Below are 12,721 nucleotides of genomic sequence, written 5' to 3' on the forward strand. Positions count from 1 at the left end.
GGAGTGTTTGCAGCTGTTATCCATTCATTTGCTCTTTTATAATAAGCCTGAAGTGGGGAGCCTATTTCAGCCCAAGGGCCACATTCCCTTATGGCGTACCTACTGGGGGGCCATATGACAGTAATAGATGGGGTCCGAGGCCAAAGTGGGCGGAGTATCAGATATAACTCTTACCTTTGTACAGTGGTCTACATTCCACCCATGGAAAGAACAGAGCTTTCCATATATATACATATGCACACACAGCCCTCCATCCAGAGATACCACAGCTCAAGGACTCATTTCAGTCTGGCAAAACTCACTCGTGGAAGGTACAGAGAAGGGCTAGTATGGGGTGTAGCCTGGGGAAGGGAAATGGCCTAGAGAAAGTTCTAAGGGCCAAACACAGAGGTCTGGAGGGCCGGTTTTGGCCCCCAGGGCCTGGGGCTCCCCAACCAAACCCTAAACAGCAGTGGGCATTGGGCCCAGAGGAAAAGTGAGCTGGCAATGGTAGGGAAGAGGCCCAGTAAGGGCATAATGCCCAAGGTCCCCCCTCCAAAAAGACAAACAAACTTGGAACCACCATTGCTTTGCACACTTCCATCGCTCCATCACTGTGGCTGCTTGCTTGATAGTGGCAGGAGCCGCGTGAGAAAACGGCAGTAGGAAAACAGCCGGGGAAAGGATGTGCAAATATTGAGTAGCACTGAAAGCATTTAAGCAGGAGACCTTGGAGGGTTTTTTTTTTAAGCTCTGCTCCAAAGCCAAGGATATTCTGATGGATTGTCCCAAGCAAAGACCTTCACGGTCTACACAGAAGGATAAGGATATTTCCATTCAGGTGAAGCCGGTCAGGAGATAAAACGCCTTACTGGAAAGGCAATCTGTGACTACTGATATTTTAAAAAGGCATGAGGGGACAACCACAGAAACTGGGAGCAGCCAAAAAGCTTATCTTGGCCAGCAGCAACCCTGCAAGTGCATAAAAGACAGCCAAAGAGAGCAAATGGAGGCCGCAGATGGTTTATTTCGGTTCCTGGAATGATCGCAACCTAGAAGAAGAGGTCCCTGATCACATTATGGAGCCAGGTATGTGAACACAAAACCCAACAGGAGTTCTGTCTTCCCTCTCACAGCTCTACCCAGTATGGTCTTGCCCTGTTCCCTTTTTGTGTTGTCTGGACTATCAGGGAAGTACTGAATTTTAGGAAAAGCAGCTGCCTTGGGTTTTGGTGTGGCCTGCCTGGTCAATTCTTTTCTTTTGTCTTTCTTTCCTGGCTGCTGGTTAATAGAGATGCTTTGAATATTCCATTTGTGACTCACATGGGCAAGCTAAAAAGATATCTAAATGCACTGTCTGTACAAAACAAGACACAGCAAAGTTTCTGAATGTGTTTCACAGCACTGAAGGGGTATGCAGACGCCAAGGCTACACTGCAGTCATGGCTTTTAGGATGGATTGGTGCATAAGCCATCTAGTTTGGCCCTTAGTTCCTTAGTGAAGGAGGTGAAACTGCTCCACTGTATATTTGGCATGAGCCACATCTTGAACAGTGAGTGACTCAAATGCAGAGGAACCCTTCTCTGTGGTGGCACCCCAGTTATAGAATGCCCCCCATGGACTCTTTTTCTTTTCTTTTTGGTGCCCATTCAAAATGCATCAATTTACTAAGGACACTTACAGGATGCTAGTTGTGTATTTATTTGCAAGTATGAAGCTGCTCTGTACTTCTGGAGACTGCTGTTATTTACTGTGTCTTTATCCTCTGCTGATATTTCTGGTAGTTTTTGGATGCATTTATGGTTTTATGGTCCATATTTTAATCTGTTTATAGCCAGCCCTGGGATTATTTTTCATGAAGGCCGGGTTAGAAATATTTTAAATACATAAAACCCTCCATGCATGAGTGACAGGAGGGGTGGCCCAGATCAAATGCCTAACAGCATCAATCTAAACAGGAGAAATTCCTGCATCCCCCACAAGGAGACCCAGCATTTTTCATACATAGCTGCATGTGTGAAGCCTTCCCCTTTGTAGACATCCTAATTAACATGTAGCCTTTTGGTAGTGGAGGGGGGCAAAAGGACACATGGTTTTTGGAGGTGGGGCTAGCCAGGATGGCCCCACTCATGTGTCTATCAATGTGCAAGCTCTGACTTCTGAAAATGGCTCAATCAGCAGTGCACAGAAAGTTGAACCCGATTAAATCAATGCACTTGTGGAATGACTTCTGCTCACACAATGGAACTTCACCTCCCTCTCCTCTACATAGGGATTGCCCTGTATTGTCACATGTGTTTCTGTTCCACCCCAGCTCATCTTGTGCCAAAAGCTATTGTTATAGGATTGGGGGGTTGGGTTTGGATGATGACTTTGAGTAACCTCCCAAGCCTGTAATTCTGAGAGCCAGTGTGGCATAGTAGTTTGAGTGATGGACTACAACCTGGGAGACCAGGGTTTGAATCCCCACACAGCCATGAAGCTCACTCAGTGACCTTGGGCCAGTCACTGCCTCTCAGCCTCAGAGGAAGGCAATGGTAAACCACCTCTGAATACTGCTTACCATGAAAACCCTATTCACAGGGTTGCCATAAGTCAGAATCGACTTGAAGGGAGTCCATTTCCATTTTCAAAGCTGGAGTTTATAAGTAAAGGAATCTGCTCAAATGGTCAAAGCAGTTCCCTTGTTAGGTTAATGGGTCTGTCAAGTACCCGATTTACATGTCTAAAGACTTGGTCAAGAGCAGATGAGTTGCCATATGAACAACTGACTGATTATGCTCTTCCAAGAGGGGTACCCCCCCAAACCTGGGCCCAAGAGGTAGTCTATGTATGTTTTAGTCTGATGTGGAGCTGGGAGCTGAAAAGACAGAGAAGCTGTACTGCTCTGTGTGCTGAACCCCAAGCCATGGCTTTGGGGCATCTCCCTAGAAGTCTAATGAGAAAGCAAGATCTGTTTGAGTGTTAATGCTGAGAACCCTTCAATCTTGTGCTCAGATTGTATATACGTGTAAATATAATCATATATCATGCAGACACCACAGTCTCTAGTCACCTTCATTCCAAGGAAACTGAACCCTGGGTAAGCACTGGAACCCCTGGAAGTCTCTGACATCCCTACCCCTACATGCCCTCCACACCCCCTCAAATCTGTGGGGCACAGAGGGGAAGGAGAGGAAGGGGAAGCCCCACTGCACAAGCGGAAGCTATTCAGTGAGCTCAATGACTTCACTGGATACAAGCCAGAATCATTCAACCCAGGTCACAGCACACCTGTCTGTTAGCATCTTGAGCAGTTCCAAGTGCCAAATACCAGACACATTGGCTGGCTCACATAGGTGGTCTCTTCTGGACACAGGACAGTTGAATTTCCAGTATCTTCTCCCTCACATTACATAACGTGGATATACTCCACTCTGAGCTTTATTATGCTTTAACAAGAATAGGATTTTTCAGAAGAAGCTTCCATGGGGCTGTGCTGATTGCACAGCTTGAGATATTATGTAAACAAAGAGAAAAGAACGAGCCAGTGTGGCAGCGCCGTGAGAATGGCCGGGCAGCTGCTTTACCTCTCAGCCTCAGAGAGCACCACAGTGGAGAACAATGACTAGCTTGGCCCAATGCACGGCACAAAATGCTTCCCACCAGTGACTGCGATTATTTTTCCATATCCCTTTGCTCTACACCCCATTCCCAGCCAGGCAAACCACTTGCAAATGATTGAAACATGAACCTGTCTTTGCCTCTGACACAGTGACAAATTGTTTCACACATGGAAAACCTGCGCTAGCCTCCCCAACTCAGCTCCCTTGCAGTCTGAATCGGTGGTGAGCAAGGGAAGTGGACAAAAAGCTCTTTATTAAACCACATAGATTGTTTTGCCTTTTATTTTTTGCAGAGCAGGAGCAGATTTCTTCTGATTTGCTTCAGCTTACTCCAAATCTATTCCCACAGCAAAGGGTTAAGAACAATATTCTGTACCACTAAGACATTTGTATGGGTGCTATACCAATGTTTTAGGGACCAAGCGCTCTCTCTCTCTCATATATATATATATATATATATATATATATATATATATATATATATATATATATATATATATACACACACACACATATACAGAGAGTACATTTAAAGTACATTTAAAACACATAACCTCCCCCAAAGAACCCTAGAAACTGCAGTCTGTTAAGGGTGCTGGGAATTCTAGTTCTATGAGGGATAAACTACAGTGCTCAGGATTCTTTGGGGCAACCCATGTGCTTTAAATGATGACCAAACATTTTTCATGCAGAAAGTGGAGGACTTCAGAGGGTCTGGAAATATTCACCTAAGATCCTCCAAGATAAATCTTTTTCATGTTGATTTACGGCTCTACAACCGCGGCTGCTTCAGTGCCACTTTGTGCAGGTTTCCATCTGCTGCCTTCTTCCTACTAGCAATGATGTCATCACACAGACAATCAGATGTGGCTCAACTGGGTGCTCTCTAGATGTTGTTGGACTCCAGCTCCCATTGGTCCCAGCCAGTGTGGCTGATGGTCAGAGACACTGAGAGTTGTAGTCCGACAATGTCTGGAGAGCATGAGGTCAGGGAAGGCTGGGCTACGTGATGGCATCACTATGGGCAAAGATAATTCAGAATGAGGGTGTGCTTGTTGGAAATGGGGGATGGGGAGAATACTATCAAAGCAGCACTCAACAGGGGCTTTGATGATGATCTGGAGAACCGACATAAATGCAACAACATGAATATTTTTGCAACTTTTCATACCCCTAAAAATAAACAAAATGGGAAGCAGGTATGTCATGGAGTATGAAAGTGTTCATGAATTGCACCTATACCTGCTTCAGCTCGGCATAAGTTTGAACTGTCTTCTGGACACCAATGTACCAACATACAGGAAGATTTCTAAAATGTTGCTAACATCTGTGTGAAGGTTTCACTTTCCATGACACACAGCCAGGAATTCCTATCTGATTCTCCTTTCTGTCCAGATTTATTACAGACTTCACATTCATTCATAGTCTGCGTGTGGGTTTCCCCACAGGAATCTAGTTGGTTACTGTAAGAACAGAAGACTGGACTAGACAGGCCTTTAGTCTGTCTAGTGGGGCTCTTCTTATATTCTTACAACTACATCCGTTTAGGCTGTAATCCTAATCCCAATTATTTGGGAGGAAGCTCCATTGAATTAAATGGGCCTTACTTCTAAGTAAGGTTAGGATTACAAACTTAGTCCCGTAAGTGTGATATGTGGACAGACACTTTAGAGTAATGTGTATCAAGAAAGTTGTTTAGAAAAGCACCCTCCATTTGTTATACCAGATATGTGGACCCTTAGCATCAACTGGCAGCAGCTGACCAGAAGGAAACGCCCTAAATTTTCAGTCAGACTTGTAAAATCCTAATCTTTTCCATTATCCCTTTGTACCAGTTTAGCATGATTGCTTATATGCAGTTTTGTGAGAATGTTAAGTGCTAAGATAGGATATGTAAATAATATTTATTTATTTATTGTGTGCGTAGGTAAGCTGGAGTAGCGGATGTCAACATTTATTTCAAAGTCTTATAAGACAGCACCGTATCCATTCACCTTTGACTTCTGTAAACCAATAGATTAGGCTTCCATTTCATGTTTACCTGGAGAGACTGAAGCTGATTCTCCAGAGGAAGACTCAAAGAGACTGTCAGCCAGGCCTGTAGCTGGGGGGAGGGGAGGAATGGGGGCATGCCCCCCCGAAGCAGGGCTTCATACACACCCTAGGATTTTGGGGGGAAACTATATTTTCAATTTGTGGCATGACAATGGCAACCTCCATTTAAAGAATGATAGCTTGTTTTAAGTACAGGAGCAATTTAACAATAGAACCCTCTGAAAAATTCAGCGAATAAGGCAGGGCCAGTACACAACACAAACCTCATCTGGAATGTCCCCACATGTCTGCTCACTCAAGACTTTCCTTGACTGAGGGTGGATTTTTCATGATCACAATCACCCTGTAATTACTTAAGTGATCCTGAAAAAAATAGCATGTATAGTAACATGACCCCTGAAGAGTTAAATATTAGAACTTTGTATCATGGACTAGAGTTAGACTCCACCCCTTGGACTTTCCTTTCCTCTGCTTTTCAGTTTCAGTTGTGCTATCTACCCAGCCAGCAATAAAGAAGCATCTTTGTTTGCTTGCAGAAAGAATATATAAATTATATAAATTTAATTTATGTGTCGCCTATCTGGCCATTGGCCACTCTAGGCGACATACATGTAAATAATTAGAACACAATACAATAAATACAATAATACAATGTAAAAACAATACAGCAGCAAAAACAATACTAGTGTTAGTACTAGAGGCATTTCAGTCATAACAGTTAACCCTCCCCGGAAATCCCAAAGGCCTGTTGAAAGAGCCAGGTCTTTAAGGCTTTACGGAATACATTTAGGGAAGAGGCGAAAGAAGTATGAGTTTGTTTATTCTGCAGTTATTATAATGAGTAGTGCAGGATTGGGTGCCTATTGCTAATGGGTGAAATAAAGAGATAACTTTGGGTGATCTGAAAAAATGGTCACCCTTTACTTTTTTGAAGAACTCACTATACTCACAATCATATTTTTTCTTCTTTTTCATGATTACTTGATGGCAAAGGATGAAAACAGCCCTATAGGGACAGAAATATTGCTGTGTAAACTACAGTTAGCTAGCTGGCTGGTTGGACACTTAGGCTGTAACTCAGGCCTAATTTCTGTTTTTCCCAATATGTGCAGCTCAGCATGAGGCCTTTTCAGGGTTTCTGGACAGAAAAATCAACCCACCAACGAGTTAAAAAACAATCAATTGCTTTCCACAAGTAGTTGCCTATTGCTTAGTTCGTCCTTTATATAGGAGCCAGTTAAAAAGTTTTCCCTTGATTGCCCAACATGAAGGAAAAAGGCCAGGAACCAGACTACAAGAAGGGACACTGAAGGAGGAGTTAAACACATCCTGTAGTATTTATTTTCTCTCTGGCCTACCCTAAACCTATAGTATGGACAAGTTTATTTTTCAGGTAGAATCTAAAACTAAGATACCTAATGCAGCATCAAAGCCAAGCTCAGGAGCTCACTGTCTTTACTAAAGAAGTTCAGTTCATGAAGAATCAGAGCACAGGGACACACCACAGGTAAAAGAGGACTCTAACTATAGGCAAAGTTAAGCTTTTGAGTCTGGTATTCCACGTTATCTCTCAAAAAAGGGTGAAACAAAAAAGGACAGACAAAAGGAAGTACTTCTTTACTCAGCGCATAGTTAAACTATGGAATTTGCTCCCACAAGATGCAGTAATGGCCACCAGCTTGGACAGCTTTAAAAGAAGATTAGACAAATTCATGGAGGACAGGGCTATCAATGGCTACTAGCCATGATGGCTGTGCTCTGCCACCCTAGTCAGAGGCAGCATGCTTCTGAAAACCAGTTGCCGGAAGCCTCAGGAGGGGAGAGTGTTCTTGCACTCGGGTCCTGCTTGCGGGCTTCCCCTGGGCACCTGGTTGGCCACTGTGAGAACAGGATGCTGGACTAGATGGGCCACTGGCCTGATCCAGCAGGCTCTTCTTATGTTCTTATGACAAGACAACAAATTAAACTTCATTTTTGTAAGTTAACACAGTCTCTGGATGGAGGAGGAGTGAGAGGGAAGGCCACTGCCTTTCAATTCCCCTGGCCTGGCCCTCACATCCTCTCCACCAGTGAGGGGTGGGTGATTAGTTGGCACTATGCACCTCTCCCCCAAAAAACGAATGCCCCACCTAGAAATGTGGCTGCTCCACCAAACAAGGAACGCTGGCTACAGGGCTGCTTCCAGCCAACACAATCATATGAATTGCCTACTTAAAAGTTAAGCCAATGAAACTTATTCCCACATAATACATATAGGTTGCAATCCTAAAAACGTTTATTTTGGTATCAGCCCAATATACACAGTAAGGTTTGTTTAAGAGTAAACACGAACAGGATTGCACTGTACTAGCACAATCTTCTGAAAGGCATTCGGATACTCTAACTTCTTGCCTTCCACTGTAGCTGTGCTGCAGAAGTAAATCCAGTCACTTTTTGTTCTGTTACAAGTTTTTAAAAAACAGGATTACAAAGCATGTCCTGAACTATACTAGCCTTGTTCTAACCAAACCACCACCCATTTTTACAACATTTATCTCTCCCTCCACTCCTCACCCATTCCCATCTGACATGCATCTGACGTGGGTTATAAATTCTCTTGACCAGACTTCCTCAACCTGGTGCCCTCTAGATGTATTGGGATTATAACTCCCATCTGCCCTATCCAGCATGGCCAGTGATCAGGGATGTTGAGAGAGGGCAGACCAAGGGCAGCCAATGTGGTGCCCTTAAGATGTTGCTGGACTACAACTCCCATCATCCCTGACCATCAGCCATGCTGGTTGGGGATGATAGGAGTTGGAGTCCATTAGCTACCAGGCCAAGTTCAAGGTTCTGTTGGGACCAGGATATCTAAAAGATCATCTTACCCTTTATATACCCAGTCGATCACTGCATTCTGCAGGTGAGGGCCTCTTGCAGATACCATCTTATCAGGAGGTCCATTCTGTACAATATAGGAAGTGGACCTTTAGCGTTGTGACACCTATCCTTTGGAATTCCCTCCCCTTAAATATTAGACAGGTGCAATCTGTGTTATCTTTTTGGTGCCTACTGAAGACCTTGCTCTTTCAACAAATCTTTTAAGCTGAGACCTTATCTCAGTCTGCGTCTGTGTTGGAATTACTTTTTTAGATGTTTTTAAAGCTAAAAAAAAATCTTTTTCAATATGTTTTGTTTTAATGTTTTGAGGTCTTTTGTCTTTAAGATGTTTTAGAGTGTTTTTGTTTGCCACCCTGGGCCCCTTCTAGGGGGAATTTTAATATATAAATTTAATAAATAAATAAATAATAAACATAAAAAGGGCACCACATTGGCTACTCCTACTCTATAACAAATTTGTAATATTATCTACTGACTTACACAGCAAAGGTGCAGGAGTGACTTCCACCAATATAGCTGAGCAAGAAACCTGCCTCCTTTACCTCAGATTACCACCACAGTATTTACGGGTCATTTATGCAACAGAATGGGAGGGCATCCTACATGCTTCCCATACACACCAGAGCATACACAGCACTGGCTCTCCAGGATTGTCGACGGAGGTCTTTCCCAGTTGTACCTGAAGATATTGGAGACTGAACCTGGGATCTTTTGTATGCAAAGCATGTGCTCTACCACTGAGGTACAGCCTTCCCTCTGCTTCCTCTATGCAGAGGCTCAAAGGACTGGGGCTATGTTCTACCTACAAGATCAGAGGCAATATGTCTCTGAATACCAGTCGCTGGGAATCACAACTGGGGAGAGTACTTTTGCACTCAGGTCCTCCTTGCAGTCTTCCTATTGGTGTTTGGCCACTATGAGAACAGGATGCTGGACTAAATGGATCTTTGGTCTGATCCAGCAGATCTCTTCTTGTGTTCTTATTTACTACATTTTAATCCTGCCTTGGGAGCCCAGGGCAGCACACAGAGTCCTCTTCCTCCCCATCCATTGTTATCCCGGTTTATGGTATCTGAACCTGGGATGTGAACTCCAGAATCTTAGATCAACATTCTAAACACTACACCAAACCAGCTCCAGAGCAACTTAATTAGATTTGAAAGGAATGATGCTGCTGCATTTCAACAGTGAAAACCCTTTGGGCAATATGGTTTGATGGTTACTGAAAATCCACCCCAATTTATACATTTTGATGGACACTGTCCTCGTTAATTTTTCTGCTCTGGGGTGTCACTGGAACTGGTCGCTTTGATCTTCCCACGGATGTATGGATTTTGCGTTTGTGTACACATCTCCGCTGGCTACTGAGATCAAAATCATGGTGCAGTGACCCTGTGCAGTAAGCTGGTAGGAATGCAGGCATCTTGTCCAAGTTCCTTTGCAGACTGAGAGGAGTAGCTAAATCACAGACGCAGGCCAGCTTTGTGAGTGAATTTACTGTACTCTGTGTCCTTTAGCTTTTAAGTAAAGGTTTGCAGTGCCTATGAAACAGGGAACAGATCTCAGTGGTGAAACCCTGGGTGGGTTTTCTCTTCTACGGAATTTGAGCTTTTGAAGATTTTGTCAAAGATAAAATTACTTTTTTATCACATATTCGCCTGTGACCAAGTTAAAGCTGCGGCCTGACTCTTGCTTCACCCATGCGATTTTGAAAACACACACCCCAACTTGGACAGAAGTAAAAGCCTAAATTCTCTTCTAAGCTTTTCTGGGGTTTTGAATAGTTTGCACAAATAAGATTTAACTCTGCAAAGGCTATACAGAACTAGACATCAAAGCATCGATTCCCACAGGAACAATCGTTGGAGACGTACTCAAGAGCAGCTCTTGCACAAAGCATTGCATCCCTTCACCAGGGGCCACATCTGGCACCAGCACCCAGCACATCTGGGCAGCTGCCTGTGACTCAGTCCCCTTTCAGGGCCCACTGATGATATCTCTTCTGGGGGATCCTTTAACTGGTGCCTGAATCTGAGTGCCGGGTGGCTGAATCTGGGGTCATTTTAGTTTTCCACAATGCCCTGATGTAGCATTGCTCTGGGGACACTGTGGGAAATTTAAATGGCAGCCCCTTCGAGCACTGCTGCTGTCACCAATTAAGCCCACTGGCACTGGAGAGGGACCATCAGAAAGCCTTTTGCTAAGGGCCCCATCAAACCTGGCTCTGGCTCTGGCTCTGTCAGTAGCTACACTGCTGCCATTCTCCACCCTGCCTTATATAACAGAGAGAGGCCCTGGTTGGGATTTCTCCCCCACTTTCCTCCACTGAATTCCTGAAGATGTAAGCGAGCCTCATGAGAAGACCATTGCAAGCCTGACTGGCATTTTTCTGTACTCCAGTGCAGATGCACTAGATATATGGCAAGGAGGAAAAAGGGAAGTAGTCAGGCTCTGCCAGGTTTGCAATGAGAGATCTGCTAAATCGATTCGAACTACAGCAGAGCCAAAATTTCTTAGGAAGCTTTAAAAAAAAAAGAAACTGTTCGAGCTTTTCTTTTTCTCACCCCACCTCCAGAAAAAAAGAATCCCCTTCACAGAATTTTCTCCACTTTTTGTTTTTTGCAATTGACAACATTTTCCAAACACGCACACACAGCCTCAGAACAACAACAGGTCTGGGGCATTGTGGGAGCATGGGGGGGGGAAGAGATTGCAAAATGATGGCCAGGCTGCCAACACGGTTGTTGCTACTTGCTACCGCTTGTTGCAGCAACACAAAGAAAAGGAGTGGAAACCTGAGGCCAGCGGGGCAGGGGTGGGTGGGAAGAAGCTGTGCTACTGCCACTGCTAATTAAGATGCTCAGTTACGCATTGCCAAAAAAACATAAAAGAGGATTTGCATCACCAAAAAAGAAGTCCAAAGAGGATAATTTGCACAAAATTTGTGTATGGCAATTTATATGTGCAGAGGCAAATGTCACAATCATTACTATAATTTAAACAGAAACACAATACATCTCACCATAGCAGATGACTTGTGTGCCTGCTCAAGTCTGCTGACCAGGTCCTGCCAACTGCTGATGGGCGACTTCAAGGCTCCTCCTGCTCTCCCTTCTTAGGCTTCCTTATCTTTTAATCAGACTTGGACTGAACAGCCCTTCAAAATAGAGAACTGCCCCTTGTAAAGTAGGACACACAGCCGCCCTACTGCTAATGGCAAGCCCCACCCTGAGACGCTATTAGATAATTTTTCTTCCCCTAGAGCAGGGGTTCCCAAACTGTGGGCCACGAGCTTCATTCACATGGTCCGTGGCATGTTTGTAAAAATGCAATTAAAATCATCCAGCATCTAGCACAGCACGTTACAAGTGCAACAACAGGCAGAAAAATCATTATGTGGTCTGCTAAGATCATCAGCAATTTTTCAAGGGGTCCATGGGGAAGAAAGTATGAGACCCACTGCCTTAGAGAAATTCAGTGAACCCCCCCCCCCAAAAAAAGAAAAGAAATCACTGGCCACAAACAGGGTGGAAAAATTCAAGAGGCCATTTCAACTGGAATTGAAATAGCCCTGATTCTTGGTTGCTGGCTTGACTTAAGTTGAGATCCTATATCCTGGGGGTAAAAGTCACAGAAATCAACAGGAGTTAACTTCAGAATAAACATGCAAAGGATTGCACTGTTAAAAGAGGATGTGCAATACTAAGCAATACCGCACATTATTGTCCAGCACCAAGAACAGAAGGAGTCTAGTTCATTTTAAACCAAGAAGCAGGAAGAAGCCAAGTTTTAATGCAAAGGCCTTTCAAAGGGCCTCCCACATGACGGGCATGGAAAGGAATATAAGAAAAGGTGGTGGCAAACCACGAATAAGCAAACCAGAACAGCGCTGCACAATATAGTGAAGTGTAAGGGACGAGGGAAAACCGGTTAGGAGAATACTATGGGATTCCCGTTCCAGCATTTCACTTGGTATGACAGTATAGCAGCAGGGAGGCGGCATTTGCAGGGGGGAATCCAGTCCAAGACATTTTGCTGCTTGAGATGAAGGACAAGATACCACTCTCCCACTTCCATGTACAGAAGTGGATCAGACTGGCATCAGCTGTATCTTATTTCAAGACTGGCAGCGGCAGCATAGTGTCCTCCACCACACTGAGGACAGTAAGCTAGCTTAGAGGGCATCGGGCTATGGGATGGC

General features: G+C 44.2%; 2 protein-coding genes across 6 annotated transcripts in view; one reads left to right on the forward strand and one right to left on the reverse strand.

Annotated features, from left to right (window-relative positions):
- The window catches only part of MATN4 (matrilin 4), a 62,983-nt gene that overhangs the window by 37,169 nt on the left and 13,093 nt on the right, over positions 1-12,721 (reverse strand). The gene's annotated exons all lie outside the window — the stretch shown is intronic.
- Positions 999-12,721, forward strand: part of RBPJL (recombination signal binding protein for immunoglobulin kappa J region like) — an 82,452-nt gene continuing 70,729 nt past the window's right edge. The window contains exon 1 of the mRNA XM_061630595.1: positions 999-1,068. Within this exon, the coding sequence (XP_061486579.1) occupies positions 999-1,068 (70 nt within the window). The remainder of the gene's footprint in view (positions 1,069-12,721) is intronic.

Source organism: Rhineura floridana, chromosome 6 (genome assembly GCF_030035675.1).
Source record: "Rhineura floridana isolate rRhiFlo1 chromosome 6, rRhiFlo1.hap2, whole genome shotgun sequence".
NCBI classification, from domain to species: Eukaryota; Metazoa; Chordata; class Lepidosauria; order Squamata; family Rhineuridae; genus Rhineura; species Rhineura floridana.